The sequence below is a fragment of the Mus caroli genome, chromosome 1 (genome assembly GCF_900094665.2).
Source record: "Mus caroli chromosome 1, CAROLI_EIJ_v1.1, whole genome shotgun sequence".
Lineage (NCBI taxonomy): Eukaryota > Metazoa > Chordata > Mammalia > Rodentia > Muridae > Mus > Mus caroli.
This window is the reverse complement of record NC_034570.1, coordinates 20,804,058-20,817,129: the sequence shown is the minus strand read 5'-3', so window position 1 is coordinate 20,817,129 and position 13,072 is coordinate 20,804,058. Positions and strand designations below refer to the sequence as shown.

The 13,072-nt window shown below is 37.5% G+C and overlaps 1 protein-coding gene across 4 annotated transcripts in view; it reads left to right on the top strand.

Annotated features, from left to right (window-relative positions):
* Positions 1-13,072, top strand: part of Adgrb3 (adhesion G protein-coupled receptor B3) — a 724,234-nt gene that overhangs the window by 387,964 nt on the left and 323,198 nt on the right. For all 4 annotated transcript variants that reach the window (XM_021163961.2, XM_029468423.1, XM_029468446.1 and 1 more), the window contains one exon: positions 3,829-3,931. In XM_021163961.2, the coding sequence (XP_021019620.1) occupies positions 3,829-3,931 (103 nt within the window). The remainder of the gene's footprint in view (positions 1-3,828; positions 3,932-13,072) is intronic.

Here is a 13,072-nt window from a genome sequence, read left to right as displayed (position 1 = left end):
CAACCAGCCAGGAAGCATTAGGAGCTCAAAGAGCCTGACATGGCACATCAGGAGCCAGCCAGTCACTTATGCAAATGATAATGAATTGATGGAATAAATTAAAGCGAACTTTGCAATATATACATTTTATTAAAAAAATAAAGGGAGCCGTTGCACAATGTACGTTTGCATTTTTTTCTTTATTAGACATTTTACTATGATACTGGCATTACAGTATAAATTAACTTAATAAAAAGTTTGTTTTCATTTGGGAGGGCTGTTGCACAAAATATTCAAATGTGTTTTGATCATGGAAACATGCAAGATGTAATGAAGATGTAAATGGCAGTAATCATACTTACCTTCTTGAGTTTAGAATCCTATGGAAGGAAGCATGTAGGTCTGCTGGATGCTAGAGTAAACGTTAATGCACGTTCCTATGTGATGTATTGAGCAAGGGAATGAGCATATAAATGAGACAGGTATACCCATAAACAGAACTTGACACACACATTTTTTTTTCAAATAAATTCCAAATATACTATATTATTCTGACTGCAACAAAGCTGTAACACAGATACCCTTCTCTGGGGCTCTTTCACAGCAGACCATCACCTGAGTGACTGAGGAACCTGACTCACCTAATGCTCTGTATGGGGGCAGCGGAGGGTTCATCTTCGCTTTCTTTGCCACTGATAATCATTCCTGTTTTCAAATGCATGAGAAACCATAAACATCATACATAGGATAGTGATTTGTCACTTGTTCAGTTACTTACATAGAACAAAAATGATGCAAACACCTATTGGGAAAATACCTAGCAGAAATTTAATGATCAGGCTTTGTGCTTTTTTTAATAATAGGAAGGGTTATTCTAAGCAGAACAAGAATAAAGGAATTTGATGAATCGATCACACTGGCCCATGGTAACTTTTACCCACAAAGCGGGAAAAATGGCATCCGGAGCATCTTCACATTTATCAGTTAATTTTTAAATCCTTTCCTATGCACTTTGCCTTGAATTGATATGTTAAATGAAACAAGTGATAATTTATCATCTCTCTGTGTTTGCATTCACTTTCCCCAGCAGGAAAATAAAATATGCTGTGCCCCAGTATAGGGGAATCCCAGGGCCAGGAAGCTGGAGTGGGTATGTTGGTGTGCAGGGGAAGAGAATAGGGGATTTTTGAAGAGGAAAATAGGAAAGGGGATAACATTTGAAATGTAAATAAAGAAAGTATCTAATAAAAAAATAATCCCAATCCTTAAGCATGGTGCATGGTTTTAAATTACCCATAACTCAAGATATCTACCAACTGAACTATGTATTAAATGAGTCTGATTTTCCAATAGGCCAAGGCCCAATTAAACAAACTGATCCATTACATTAAAAATGTATTATAATATGTTTTTGTTTTTGTTTTTTCTCGCATTATTTTCTACCATGGTGAATACCACCTTGAGCATTTACGAATATTTAAAGATTCAATGTTTGACAGTAATAAATGTAGGAGAAATAGGTTAAAATAGTATTTCGTATAAAGGGTAATTCTAGTTCCTCTGCTATGGAATAGTCTAGCATTCATTTGTGATGAAATTCTGTATCATATAGCATCACAGAAAGAAAACTTACCACAAATAGGAAAAATCTGATTTTTTTCATTAATCAATTTATTTATTCAATTGCATCCCAATTGCTGCCCCCTTCCTTGTACCCCCTCACACAGTTCCTCTTCCCATCCCACCTCCCCTTCTCCTTCCCCACCCCACCTTCCACTCATATTCTCCTAACTTGGCCCATCAAATCTCTACATGATTAGTGAGTATCCTCTCTCACTGACGCCAGACATAGCAGCCAAGTTAGGGGTAGGGATTCCACAGACAGATAACAGTTTTAGGGATAGCCCTCATTCCAGTTGTTGAGGTACCCACATGAAGACTGAGCTGTACATCTGGGACACACACACACTCACACACACACGTGCCAGGGGCCTTAGTCCAGCCCATGTATGCTCTTTGGCTGGTGGCTCAGTTTCTGAGATCCCCCAAGAGTCTCGTTGACTCTGATGATCTTCCTGTAGAGCTCCTGCTATATGATAAGAAAGTGAAATTTACAAAAGTAGCACATCTCTGCTTCTCATGGTAAAGGTGGAATCCCCTGCAATGGCATGCAGGGGCACTGCTTAGGAGAAGAGAGAAGTTATTGGATTTGATGGATGATAGTATTAACATAATAGTATACAGAAGCATCAAAGTATATATGGTTAGGTTTGATGAGTTTTAAATAATATCTTGAAAAATAAACATGACTTTTTAAAAATATGAACTCCTTCTTGATATTTATATGAATATAAATTTTCTAAAATAGGATCCGCCTATCAGGACATCACATTATTATTTCTTTTTAAAATTTTTTTCAATTTTTTATTAGATATTGTCTTCATTTACATTTCAAATGCTATCCCAAAAGTCCCCTATACCCTCCCCACCCCTGATCCCCTCCCACCCACTCCCACTTGTTGGCCCTGGCATTCCCCTGTACTGGGGCATATAAAGTTTGCAATACAAAGGGGCCTCTCTGCCCAAATGATGGCCAACAAGTCCATCTTCTGCTACATATGCAGCTAGAGACATGAGCTCTGGGGGTACCGGTTAGTTCATATTGTTGTTCCACCTATAGGGCTGCAGATCCCTTCAGCTCCTTGGGTACTTTCTCTAGCTCCTCCATTGGAGGCCCTGTGTTCCATCCACTTCTGTATTGTGAGGCACTGGCATAGCCTCACAAGAGAAAGCTATATCAGGGTCCTTTCAGCAAAATCTTGCTGGCATATTCAATAGTGTCTACATTTGGTGGCTGATTATAGGATGGATCCCCAGGTGAGGCAATCTCTGGATAGTACACCCTTTCATCTCAGCTCCAAACTCACTTGATATGCCCTCACTGATAAGTGGATATTAGCTCAGAAACTTAGGATACCCAAGATACAATTTGCAAAACAGAAGAAAATCAAGAAGAAGGAAGACCAACACGTGGATACTTCATTTCTCCTTAGAATAGGGAACAAAATACCCATGGAAGGACTTACAGACACATTATTATTTCAAACCATCAATGAAACATAAATACATTTATTTTTTCAAAATATTGAAGACTGTCAATTTTAAAAACTTATAAAGAATGAGTAATCTATACCATTTAAATTGTTTAGATAAAATCTATACACTATTTATTTAATTATATGTTTACGTTTCTTGACAATTTTCCAATTATGTATATGATTGCATAGAGTGTTTTTGTGAGTGAGTGTCCCCTAGAAAAGTCTTCCAGGAGAGACATGTTTTACAGATCGCAAACATTGCATTAAAAATTCTGCATGCTTTCATCTTATATCATATGCCAATTTTTCGTCACACAGTTTGGGGAAGTTAAAAAAAAAAGCCAAGACAGCACTTGGCAAGAAGAATATTTGGTCTTCTGGAGAATAATGCTGTGAGGTCTTCCTTGAGATAAACGAATTATACTCATTCAGAGATTGCCTGACATTTCAATTCATGGTCTATTCCTTCCTGTGAGTGAATTGGACTTAGGGACTTGGAAACTTGCCAGTGTTGTTGCTTTCCTCTTGTCTGCATATAACATGATTAAATGCCTTGAGTTCTTCCCAGAACTCCTCCTCTCTGAGAAGGCTTGTTCAGAAGAGTAAATTGTATCTTTTGGTGAATACTATGCCTATGTCTGTGCTTCTACTGGGGATGTCTTACTTACTGACATCTCCACAGATACAGAGCAGCATGAATCAAAGTTTGTATCAATGATTTCACCTTTTAATCCTTATTATTCTGTTTCAGAAATTACACTGTCGTCAATTCTAAAGTCATCGTGGTCACAATCAGGCCTGAACCTAAAACAACTGACTCATTTTTGGAGATAGAGCTAGCTCACCTGGCAAATGTAAGTCTTATGCAATTTACACTGTACTGCTTAAAGATTTACCCTTAAATTTATGATCATTATTTTAATCTTTGAAATTACAATACATTTTCATAGTTTTATAATCACATATTATTTTGTTGGTTATGAACATGTATGGAAGCCGACAGCCATATCCTTCTATGCTTTTATTCATGACAAAACTGTTCAATTTATCCAAGAGGATAATTGGTAAATTGATCATGTATCTGCATTCATGTTTACTAAATGCTTGTTACATCCTTGGAAACAAAATGCAAATAAGAATTTATCCTGCTATGAGGTAGGAAAAAAATAATATGGATTTAAAATTAATTTGCAGTCAAGTCTATGAAAATTACTTCCAAAGAGAGGGATTAACTTCCAAAAGAGTAGCATGTTTTAATACAGAATGTCGTAAAACTAGAGAGAAGCCTTGGTGGTTTACAGCATTGGCTGAGCTCCCAGAGGATTTCTTTTATTTATTTATTTATTCATTTATTTATTTATTTATTTATTTATTTATTTATTTAATTTTTTGTTTGTTTGGTTGGTTGGTTGGGTTTTTTGTTTGTTTGTTTGTTTGTTTGTTTTATGAGACAGGGTTTCTCTGTATAGCCCTGGCTGTCCTGGAACTCACTCTGTAGACCAAGCTGGCCTCGAACTCAGAAATCCGCCTGCCTCTGCCTCCCAAGTGCTGGGATTAAAGGCATGCACCACCACTCCCAGCTATTCCCAGAGGATTTCGATTAGATTTCAAGCACTATAAGGTCACTCACAACAGTAAGTAACTCAAGTTTCAGTCCACCTTGGCCACAAGGAATCCATACGGTGTACAAACATATACACAGTCAAAACACCCGTAAATGTAAAGTAAAAACTTTAAAACTGGTTCAATCTATAGTGTGACATGGAAAAGCACTAGTACTTTTACTTTTAGTTTTAACACACTTACCCTTACTTAGCATAAGGAATTGTTAAAATTCCCCAGGGGCTCTTGCAGCCTGAAATGCCCAGGCCAGACTGGCAGGACTCTTTCCCTATAGCAACCCAGCTCCAGCTGAGTCTTGCTACTGTGTCTTATTCACTCTGTTAAAATGGAAAATTACTTCCTGCACCTTTTACATTTAATTAAATAATTAAATCGTTAATGTATTAGGGCAAGGAAGGTGATTCCTATCAAGACCCTCCTTATGATGCTATTTCCGGTCTTGTATTTTAAAAAAGTGCCAGCTCAAATATGCATGTATTTTTTTTAAACTTTCTCTTGCAATGTTTATATGATGTCAACGTTTGTATTAAAGAAAACAAAAAAAGTAAGGGCTGGGAGATAGCTTAGTGGTTAAAAGCAATGGTTGCTCTTCCTGAGGTCCTGTGTTCATTTCCCAGCACCTCCACAGTGGCTCATGTTTGTCATAGTATATAATTCCCTCTTCTTGTGTGTATGAAGACAGAGCTTTCACATGCATAAAACAAATAAATCGTAGAAATTAAATGAGTGAATAAGGAAAAAGGAAAAAGTGATCGAGTTGGTTTCTCAAGTTCATGTCGATAGTGAAAAAGATAGCTTTCATCCACATCCCTTGGGCTACAAAACTCACATGTTTCTGCTACTGCGTAATTTCTGCTTTCCCCAGAAATTAGCCTTAGTCTTAGAGAAAGCGATACTCATCCTCCTGTGAACTACATTTTCATAAGGTGCCGCGGGCTTCGAGACTGTTTTATGAAACTGCAAATCTTTCTGCAGTGACTCTTCAATATTATAATTAATATTTAAACTATTAGATCTTTGCTGCTCTTGACAACATGTGAGCAAGCTGATGATTTATTCTCAGTATGTACTCCCTTGTTGCCTTACTGAAAATGGGTGGAGGACAAATTTGCTTCTCAATCAGAAACTTATTTATTCCTGGGTTCAAGGTTCTCTGAGAGTTAGCTCTTCTTTTAATTGTTGTTATAGTTTCGTGTGAACATGTCTGTGCAATTACAGGAAGTAGCTTAAAGCAGTGAGCGATGTTATTTGCAGTACTATTCTGGACTGCCGAATAAGTAGTACAGAAGGAGGTTGTGTACCTTGCTTCGTATGTAAAGGTTCCTAAAGAAATCTATTCTTTTCTTTTTTTTAAGATATTTTCTTAATTTACATTTTAAATGTTATCGCCGTTCCTAGTTTCCCCTCCGAAAATCCCCTATTGCCTACCTCCTCCCCCTGCTCCCCAACCCAGCCACTCCCACTTCCTAGCCCTGGCATTCCCCTATACTGGGGCATAAAACCTTCACAGGACTAAGGGCCTCTCCTCCCATTGATGACCAACTAGGCCATCCTCTGCTACATATGCAGCTGGAGCCATGAGTCCCACCATGTGAATTTTGTTTGTTTGTTTGTTTGTTTGTTTTGGTTGGTGGTTTAGTCCCAGGGAACTCTGGGGTTACTGGTTATTTCATATTGTTGTTCCTCCTAGAGGGTTGCAAACCCCTGCAGCTCCTTGGGTACTTTTTCTAGCTCCTTCATTGGTGAACCTGTGCTCCATCCAATGGATAATTGTGAGCATCCACTTCTGTATTTGTCAAGCACTAGCAGAGCCTCTTAGGAGACAGTTATATCAGGCTCCTGTCAGCAAGCTCTTGTTGGCATCCACAATAGTGTCTAGTTTTGGTGGTTGTTTATGGGATGGATCCCCAGATGAGGCAGTCTCTAGCTGGCCATTCCTTTAGTCTCTGCTCCACTCCTGGGCATATATCCAGAAGATGTTCCAACTGGTAAGAAGGACACATGCTCCACTATGTTCATAGCAGCCTTATTTATAATAGACAGAAGCTGGAAAGAACTCAGATGTCCCTCAACAGAGGAATGGATACAGAAAATGTGGTACATTTACACAATGGAGTACTACTCAGCTATTAAAAACAATGAATTTATGAAATTCTTAGGCAAATGGATGGATCTGGAGGGTATCATCCTGAGTGAGGTAACCCAATCACAAAAGAACACACATGATAGGCACTCCCTGATAAGTGGATGTTAGCCCAGAGGCTCAGGATACCCAAGATACAATTTGCAAACCACATCAAACTCAAGAAGAAGGAAGACCAAAGTGTGGAAACTTCGCTCCTTCTTAGAATGGGGAACAAAATACCCATAGAAGGAGTTACAGAAAGAAATCTATTCTGATAAACTGAAAAAGAAGAACTGCAAAACCAGTTTCAGTGAAACTGTCTTTATTATTTACTTTCCTCGTCCCTATGAACAAGCACATCATGTAACAATTTCAGTGAGGAACGATTTAGTTTTCCTCCTGGCTTTAGAGGGTTTCTGCCACATGATTGCCCGTGTGAATACTGTTGGAGTGGTGTTAGAGTCAAAACTACTGTCCCTTCTTAGTGGGGAGGAAGCTGAAAGAGAAACCAGATGCCATTCATAACTTTTCAGAGGCACACCACTCATTGACCCACTTCTTTATCCGAGGACTCACCTCTTGAAGGTTCCACAGTCTCCCATCAGCTAACCTATGTATTGACAAATGAGCTTGTGATCCACATTTCATATTCAAATCATAACACAGTCTTATAATTTTACTAAAGCTTTTTAGCCATGAAGATGTTTATTATTTGTGTCAAACTTTCCTGGAAATATAATTTTGTTGGTTGATGTTTTTTTAAAATAAGATAAACCATACATAAAAAATAATTGTCTATGTGTGAGAAACAGAGTAGACGGTATACAGTGTTTATTATGCACCAACTAGATGCTGTAATCATATGAACATTAGCATAGAAGTATGTTATGACAATGATCGTAAATCATTTAGAATTAATTCAGTAAGTCTTTTTAAAAAATACTTTAAGTTACTGAATTGATCAGGCTCTGTTGCAGTAAATCTCCAATCCAAATATGCTCCAGCAATGAAAACACGACTCCATTAATATGTATATATGCTGTGCTAGATTGGGCAGATCTCCACTACACTACCATCTTCACATCTATGAAAACCCTTAGAACTTCTTCCTCTTCCTCTGTGTCCCCTCTTTCTCCCATTTTCTCCTTCTTGTCTCTCTTTACCTTCCTCTCCACCTTCTATTTTATCTGCTCAATCATCAGCTCTCCTTTATTTTACAAATTAAGGTGGAAACCAGGTTTACAGGAAATCAGCTGAGTGCTAACTCAGTCCTTGTTCACAAACACTCACAGGAGAACAGAATTAACATCAAATATAATTAGCTCCAGGGCTATCCACAAACAAGGCTCCACCCACAAATTTTTTACATTGCCAAATATCCATATTGAAGGAAATGTAAAGAAATATATTGAACAAATGAGGCGAGGAGAGAAGAGAAGGCTGTAAGTCTTACATAATAAAACTGGGGAGGGGGTCATGCCTGAATTCATATCCTGTTGATCTACAGTTTTGATGAGATCCTGCTTTCAAACATGATGCTAACTAGCATCTATGGATGGGTTTCTCTCTGGACTGTCCTGTATTTTCTTCACTTAAATGTGCATCACATTGTTTGTGCAGTATCTATAGCCGTTTAGTGTTACTGCTTTGAATTTTTAACACTTATTACATTTACATTTATATTATCAACAAAATTTGATTTTGAAAGCCATTTTATTCTTTACTGAAGGAAAGAATATTTGACTGATTTAGAGAATACCTTGATATTTATTGCCAGTCATATACTGGCATTTCATACACTGATATTAGATTGCTTCTGTTAAGGAGATAATAATATAACCTAAGCTGAAATAGTGAAATCTCAGCTAGAATATAACGAAATGCATTTTAATATGAACACTGAAACAAAAATAAACTAAAGCTTCATCACTTTATACATGCGTCTGCATATCCATTGAGTTCCTTTGCAATTGAGCTCCTTTGGATATAAGAAACATGTAATGACAAATCTGTCTATATTTACCTGTTTTCTTATAGCAAAAGTATCTTCTGCACTTCTCTGAGCTCAGCAAAAAGTAACAACTTGCAAATGGCACATGCTTCCTATGTCATGTGAATAAAACAGAAAGATGGGAATTAAAAGTTATAGTGAGTCTAGAGAAGAAGCCCATTAACATTTTGTAAATGAAATCTGTCCTTTTAAACAGCTTTTTCACAGATAGCATTTATAGTATATTAAATGTAATGAGGCCCTTGGGAACCCGCAGGACTAGGAAATAGAATATGGAACGGTGCCATTGCAAATGATATTTAGCAAAGTCAATCGCAGCTTTAACTAGCAAAGTCATTAATGAGCGGTACACCATTCTCAGTTCACTTTCTCGGTGCTAAAGCTAGAACTGTAGTTTCTGATGCTTAATGTTCAGACATAGCAATCACTTGCTTCTAAGTATCATCAGTGTTACATTCCCAGAAAAAAGGAATTTGTATTACAGATGACTGCTGTCATTTAGAATTTTTTCTATGTAAAATTTTTCATTCTTTGAGACGTTCGTAAAATTAATAAATGTGTTGAAAATAATTACTGAGGTTTAAATGAGGACAGTAGCTTGCTTCTGTGTATATGCACAAATACGTACCCATATACTCAATTTGAGTGATCTTTGAATGATAATATAGACCTATTGTGCATATCCAAGATAGATGACACCCTCATTTGTAAAGATGAATTAGCAGATTATAATGTAAATGCATTGTGACTCTGTCATGTCTATCAAATTTGAAAGTCTGAAAGTTTCCTTTATTCATATAAAATATAGTTGTGTAATTCTTTCTGTTAATTTGGAAATATTGCCTAAATCGTACTCCTTTGCAATCTAATTTTAAAAATAATACAAAGAAAAACAAACAACAAACTAAACAAACAAAAACATCAAAAGAAACATACTTTCTTTCAAGATTGAGAGGCACAATGGGAATTATCTGTAGTTCCTAAAGTAGCTATATGTGAGAGTTATCATGAGAATTTGGACTTGTGTGTTTTACGTCCTTTGCCATATTCTTTTTTTTTTAATTAGTTTTTTTTATTTACATTTCAAATGTTAACCCCTTTCCTGGTTTCTCCTCTGAAAATCCCCTATCCCCACCCGCCTCCCACCTACTCACCAACCCACCCACTCCTGCTTCCTGGCCCCTACACTGGGGCATAGAGCCTTCACAGGACCAAGGGCCTCTCCTCCCATTGATAACCAACTATGCCATCCTCATCTACATATGCAGCTAGAGCCATGAGTCCCACTATGTGTTTTCTTTGATTGGTGGTTTAGTTCCAGGGAACTCTGGGGGTAGTGGTTAGTTCATATTGTTGCTCCTCCTAGAGGGCTGCAAACCCCTTCAGCTCCTTGGGCACTTTCTCTAACTCCTTCATTGGGGACCCTGTGCTCTGTCTAATGGATGACTGTGAGCATACACTTCTGTACTAGTCAGGCACTGGAAGAGTCCCTCAGGAGACAGCTATATCTGTCTCCTGTCAGCAAGCTCTTGTTGTTATATGCAATAATGTCTGGGTTTGGTAGTTGTTTATGGGATGAACACCCAGGTGGGGCAGTTTCTGGATGGTCATGCCTTCAGTCTCTGCTCTGAACTTTGTCTCTGTAACTCCTTCCATGTTTATTTTGTTCTCCCTTCTAAGAAGAATCGAAGTGTCCACACTTTGGTCTTCCTTCTTCTTGAGTTTGATGTGTGTTCTGCAAATTGTATCTTGGGTATTCTGAGCTTCTGGGCTAATATCCACTTATCAGTGAGTGCATATCAGGTGTGTTCTTTTGTGATTGGGTTACCTCACTCAGGATGATACCCTCCAGATCCATCCATTTGCTTATTTCCATTGTGCAAATATTCTTATGTGACAACTCACCAAGCTAACAAATGATAAAATTTGACATAAGAGTATGAGTGAAAATTGATGATAAACCACATCATTTTTAAACATCACAGTAGGAAATATGGTGGAAATGTTCAGTGCTTTTTGCCATCAATCAGCATAAGAAACAATACAATTTGATTCCTGCATGAATCAGTATTTCATGAGTATCAAAAACAATAAAGTATTGAAAATCATTTCCTAAAGCTGATGCTGCACTCTGTGGATCCATGATTTTCACAAGCTGTACTTTTTCAATTGTTGTTCTATCCTAACTTTTGTCTATTTGGAAGCAATTTCTATTATTTTGCCTGCTTAAAGCTCTTGCTAATTATTTTCCTGGAGCATCTTGAAATGCTAACTAGACACACAGACAGATGTTCTGCCAACAGCTAAATGTGATATGAGAGTTGTTCTCTGGTTACTTCTCTGGTTATATTCTCAATTGCTCAACATGAGTTAGGATCCTCATATTTCTTGGCTTATTTTATCTCCAGCATCTATTTGATATTTTCCAAAAATATTTTAGAATAATTGTCCTATTGTTGAAGCAAAGATCAGTAATTTTTTTCAGTGAAGAAGCAGAGAGTAAATATTTCATACATGGAAACCTAATTATTTTTGTCATATGTACTCAATTATGCTATCATATTTTGAAATCATCCACAAAAATATATAGATATTTATATAGAGATATATAAATAAAATTTATAAATAGATATGCTGCTATCCTGGCAAAATTTTATTTATAAAAATGGCTAGTAGGCCAGATTTACCATCTGTGTGGTAAGAAGAATAAAGGACATTTTAAAATCTCCAGCCCCTACTCTCCTAAAGACTATGAGTCTGTTATATTACCTGTCAAATGGGATATTTGCATGCATGTATATCCAAAAATGTGTGTTAAATATTACATGTGTGGTACATGTATGTTCATCGTGGAGGCTGTAATGTGATTAATGGTAAGACTGGGGGATTTTTACAGATCTTCTAAATAGGTAGAGTTTAATTAAATGACCTATTGAATATAAAGAACTTGCCCAAGCTATAGCTGGAGAAAGCAATTTAAGAATATGTCAGCTTATCACTGTTAGCATTGAAGGTGAAGGAGACATGCTACAGTCCAATGAATGTAGGCTCAAGTTAATAACTATCCTTGGTTGCTACCATGAAGTGTGACATCAGTTCTACAACTGAAAGAAATTATGGGCAGACTCATCCACATCCTTTAGAAAGGACTGTAGGCCTACCAGCACTTTGACTTCAACCATGTACATCCTTAAGCAGAACCCTGTTCTGATTGGGTTTTGTCAATTTGACACAAGTTAGAGTTATTTGGGAAGAGGGACCTTAATGAAGACAATGCCTCCATCAGATTGTCTCCAGGCAAGATTCAGTATTTTCTTGATTAATGATTGATGTGGGAGGGCCCGGCTCAGTGAGGATGGTCCACCCCTAAACAGGTGATACTGGGTTGTATACAAAAGCAGGGTGATCAAGCCATGAAGAGCAAGTCAGTAAGTCGTGTTCCACCATAGCCTGTGCTCAGTTCCTGTATCTAAATCCCTACACCCAGTTCTTTCTCTGACTTTCTTCATGAGGAACTGTAACCCTCGAGATGAAATAAACTCTCTCTTCCACAAGATGCTTTTATTCATGGTGTTTATCATACTAATAGAAACGAAACTAATAAAACAAACAAGCAAAAAACTAACAGAATGTTCTAGACTTTTGGCCTCCAGAAACTGTGACATTCTAAATCTGTGTTGTTCTGAGATGCTCCACTTGTGTTAATTTGTTACCACAGCAGTAGAAAGCTAAAAGAGCCTGCATTGGAGTTATCCCCTCAAACAGTTATAATGTGAAGGTGGTGATTATTACACATTGAGACTAGCATTAAGAATGAACTAGCCTTAAGCACACTATGTTTTTGTACGAAAATCACCTGCCTAGTAGAGTATATCTGGCCTGGACTACTATGTTAGCACGGTAAACACATGATAAAAGCAATCATTGGCAGGGAGAATGGTCAATGTAAGATGGTGGTGGGATAATAAAGACAACAAAAGGATGTTTTGGGAAAACACCACCTAGACAGCAAGAGGTGGCATGCACCAGATGCTAGATGAAGAGCAAGCCTGAAATCTGTAGTTAGGTTACAACCCCAAAGCAACTTAGCACAACTTCTCTGAGGGCAGTGTAGATGATAGCTGTGTGGGTCACCTCTGCTGGTCTAATCTCTGCTACAATCTCATGTCATTCTTGCTAAGACATATATTCTTGAATATAAGCAGAAATAAACCTAGGCTAATCTACCTAGGTGTT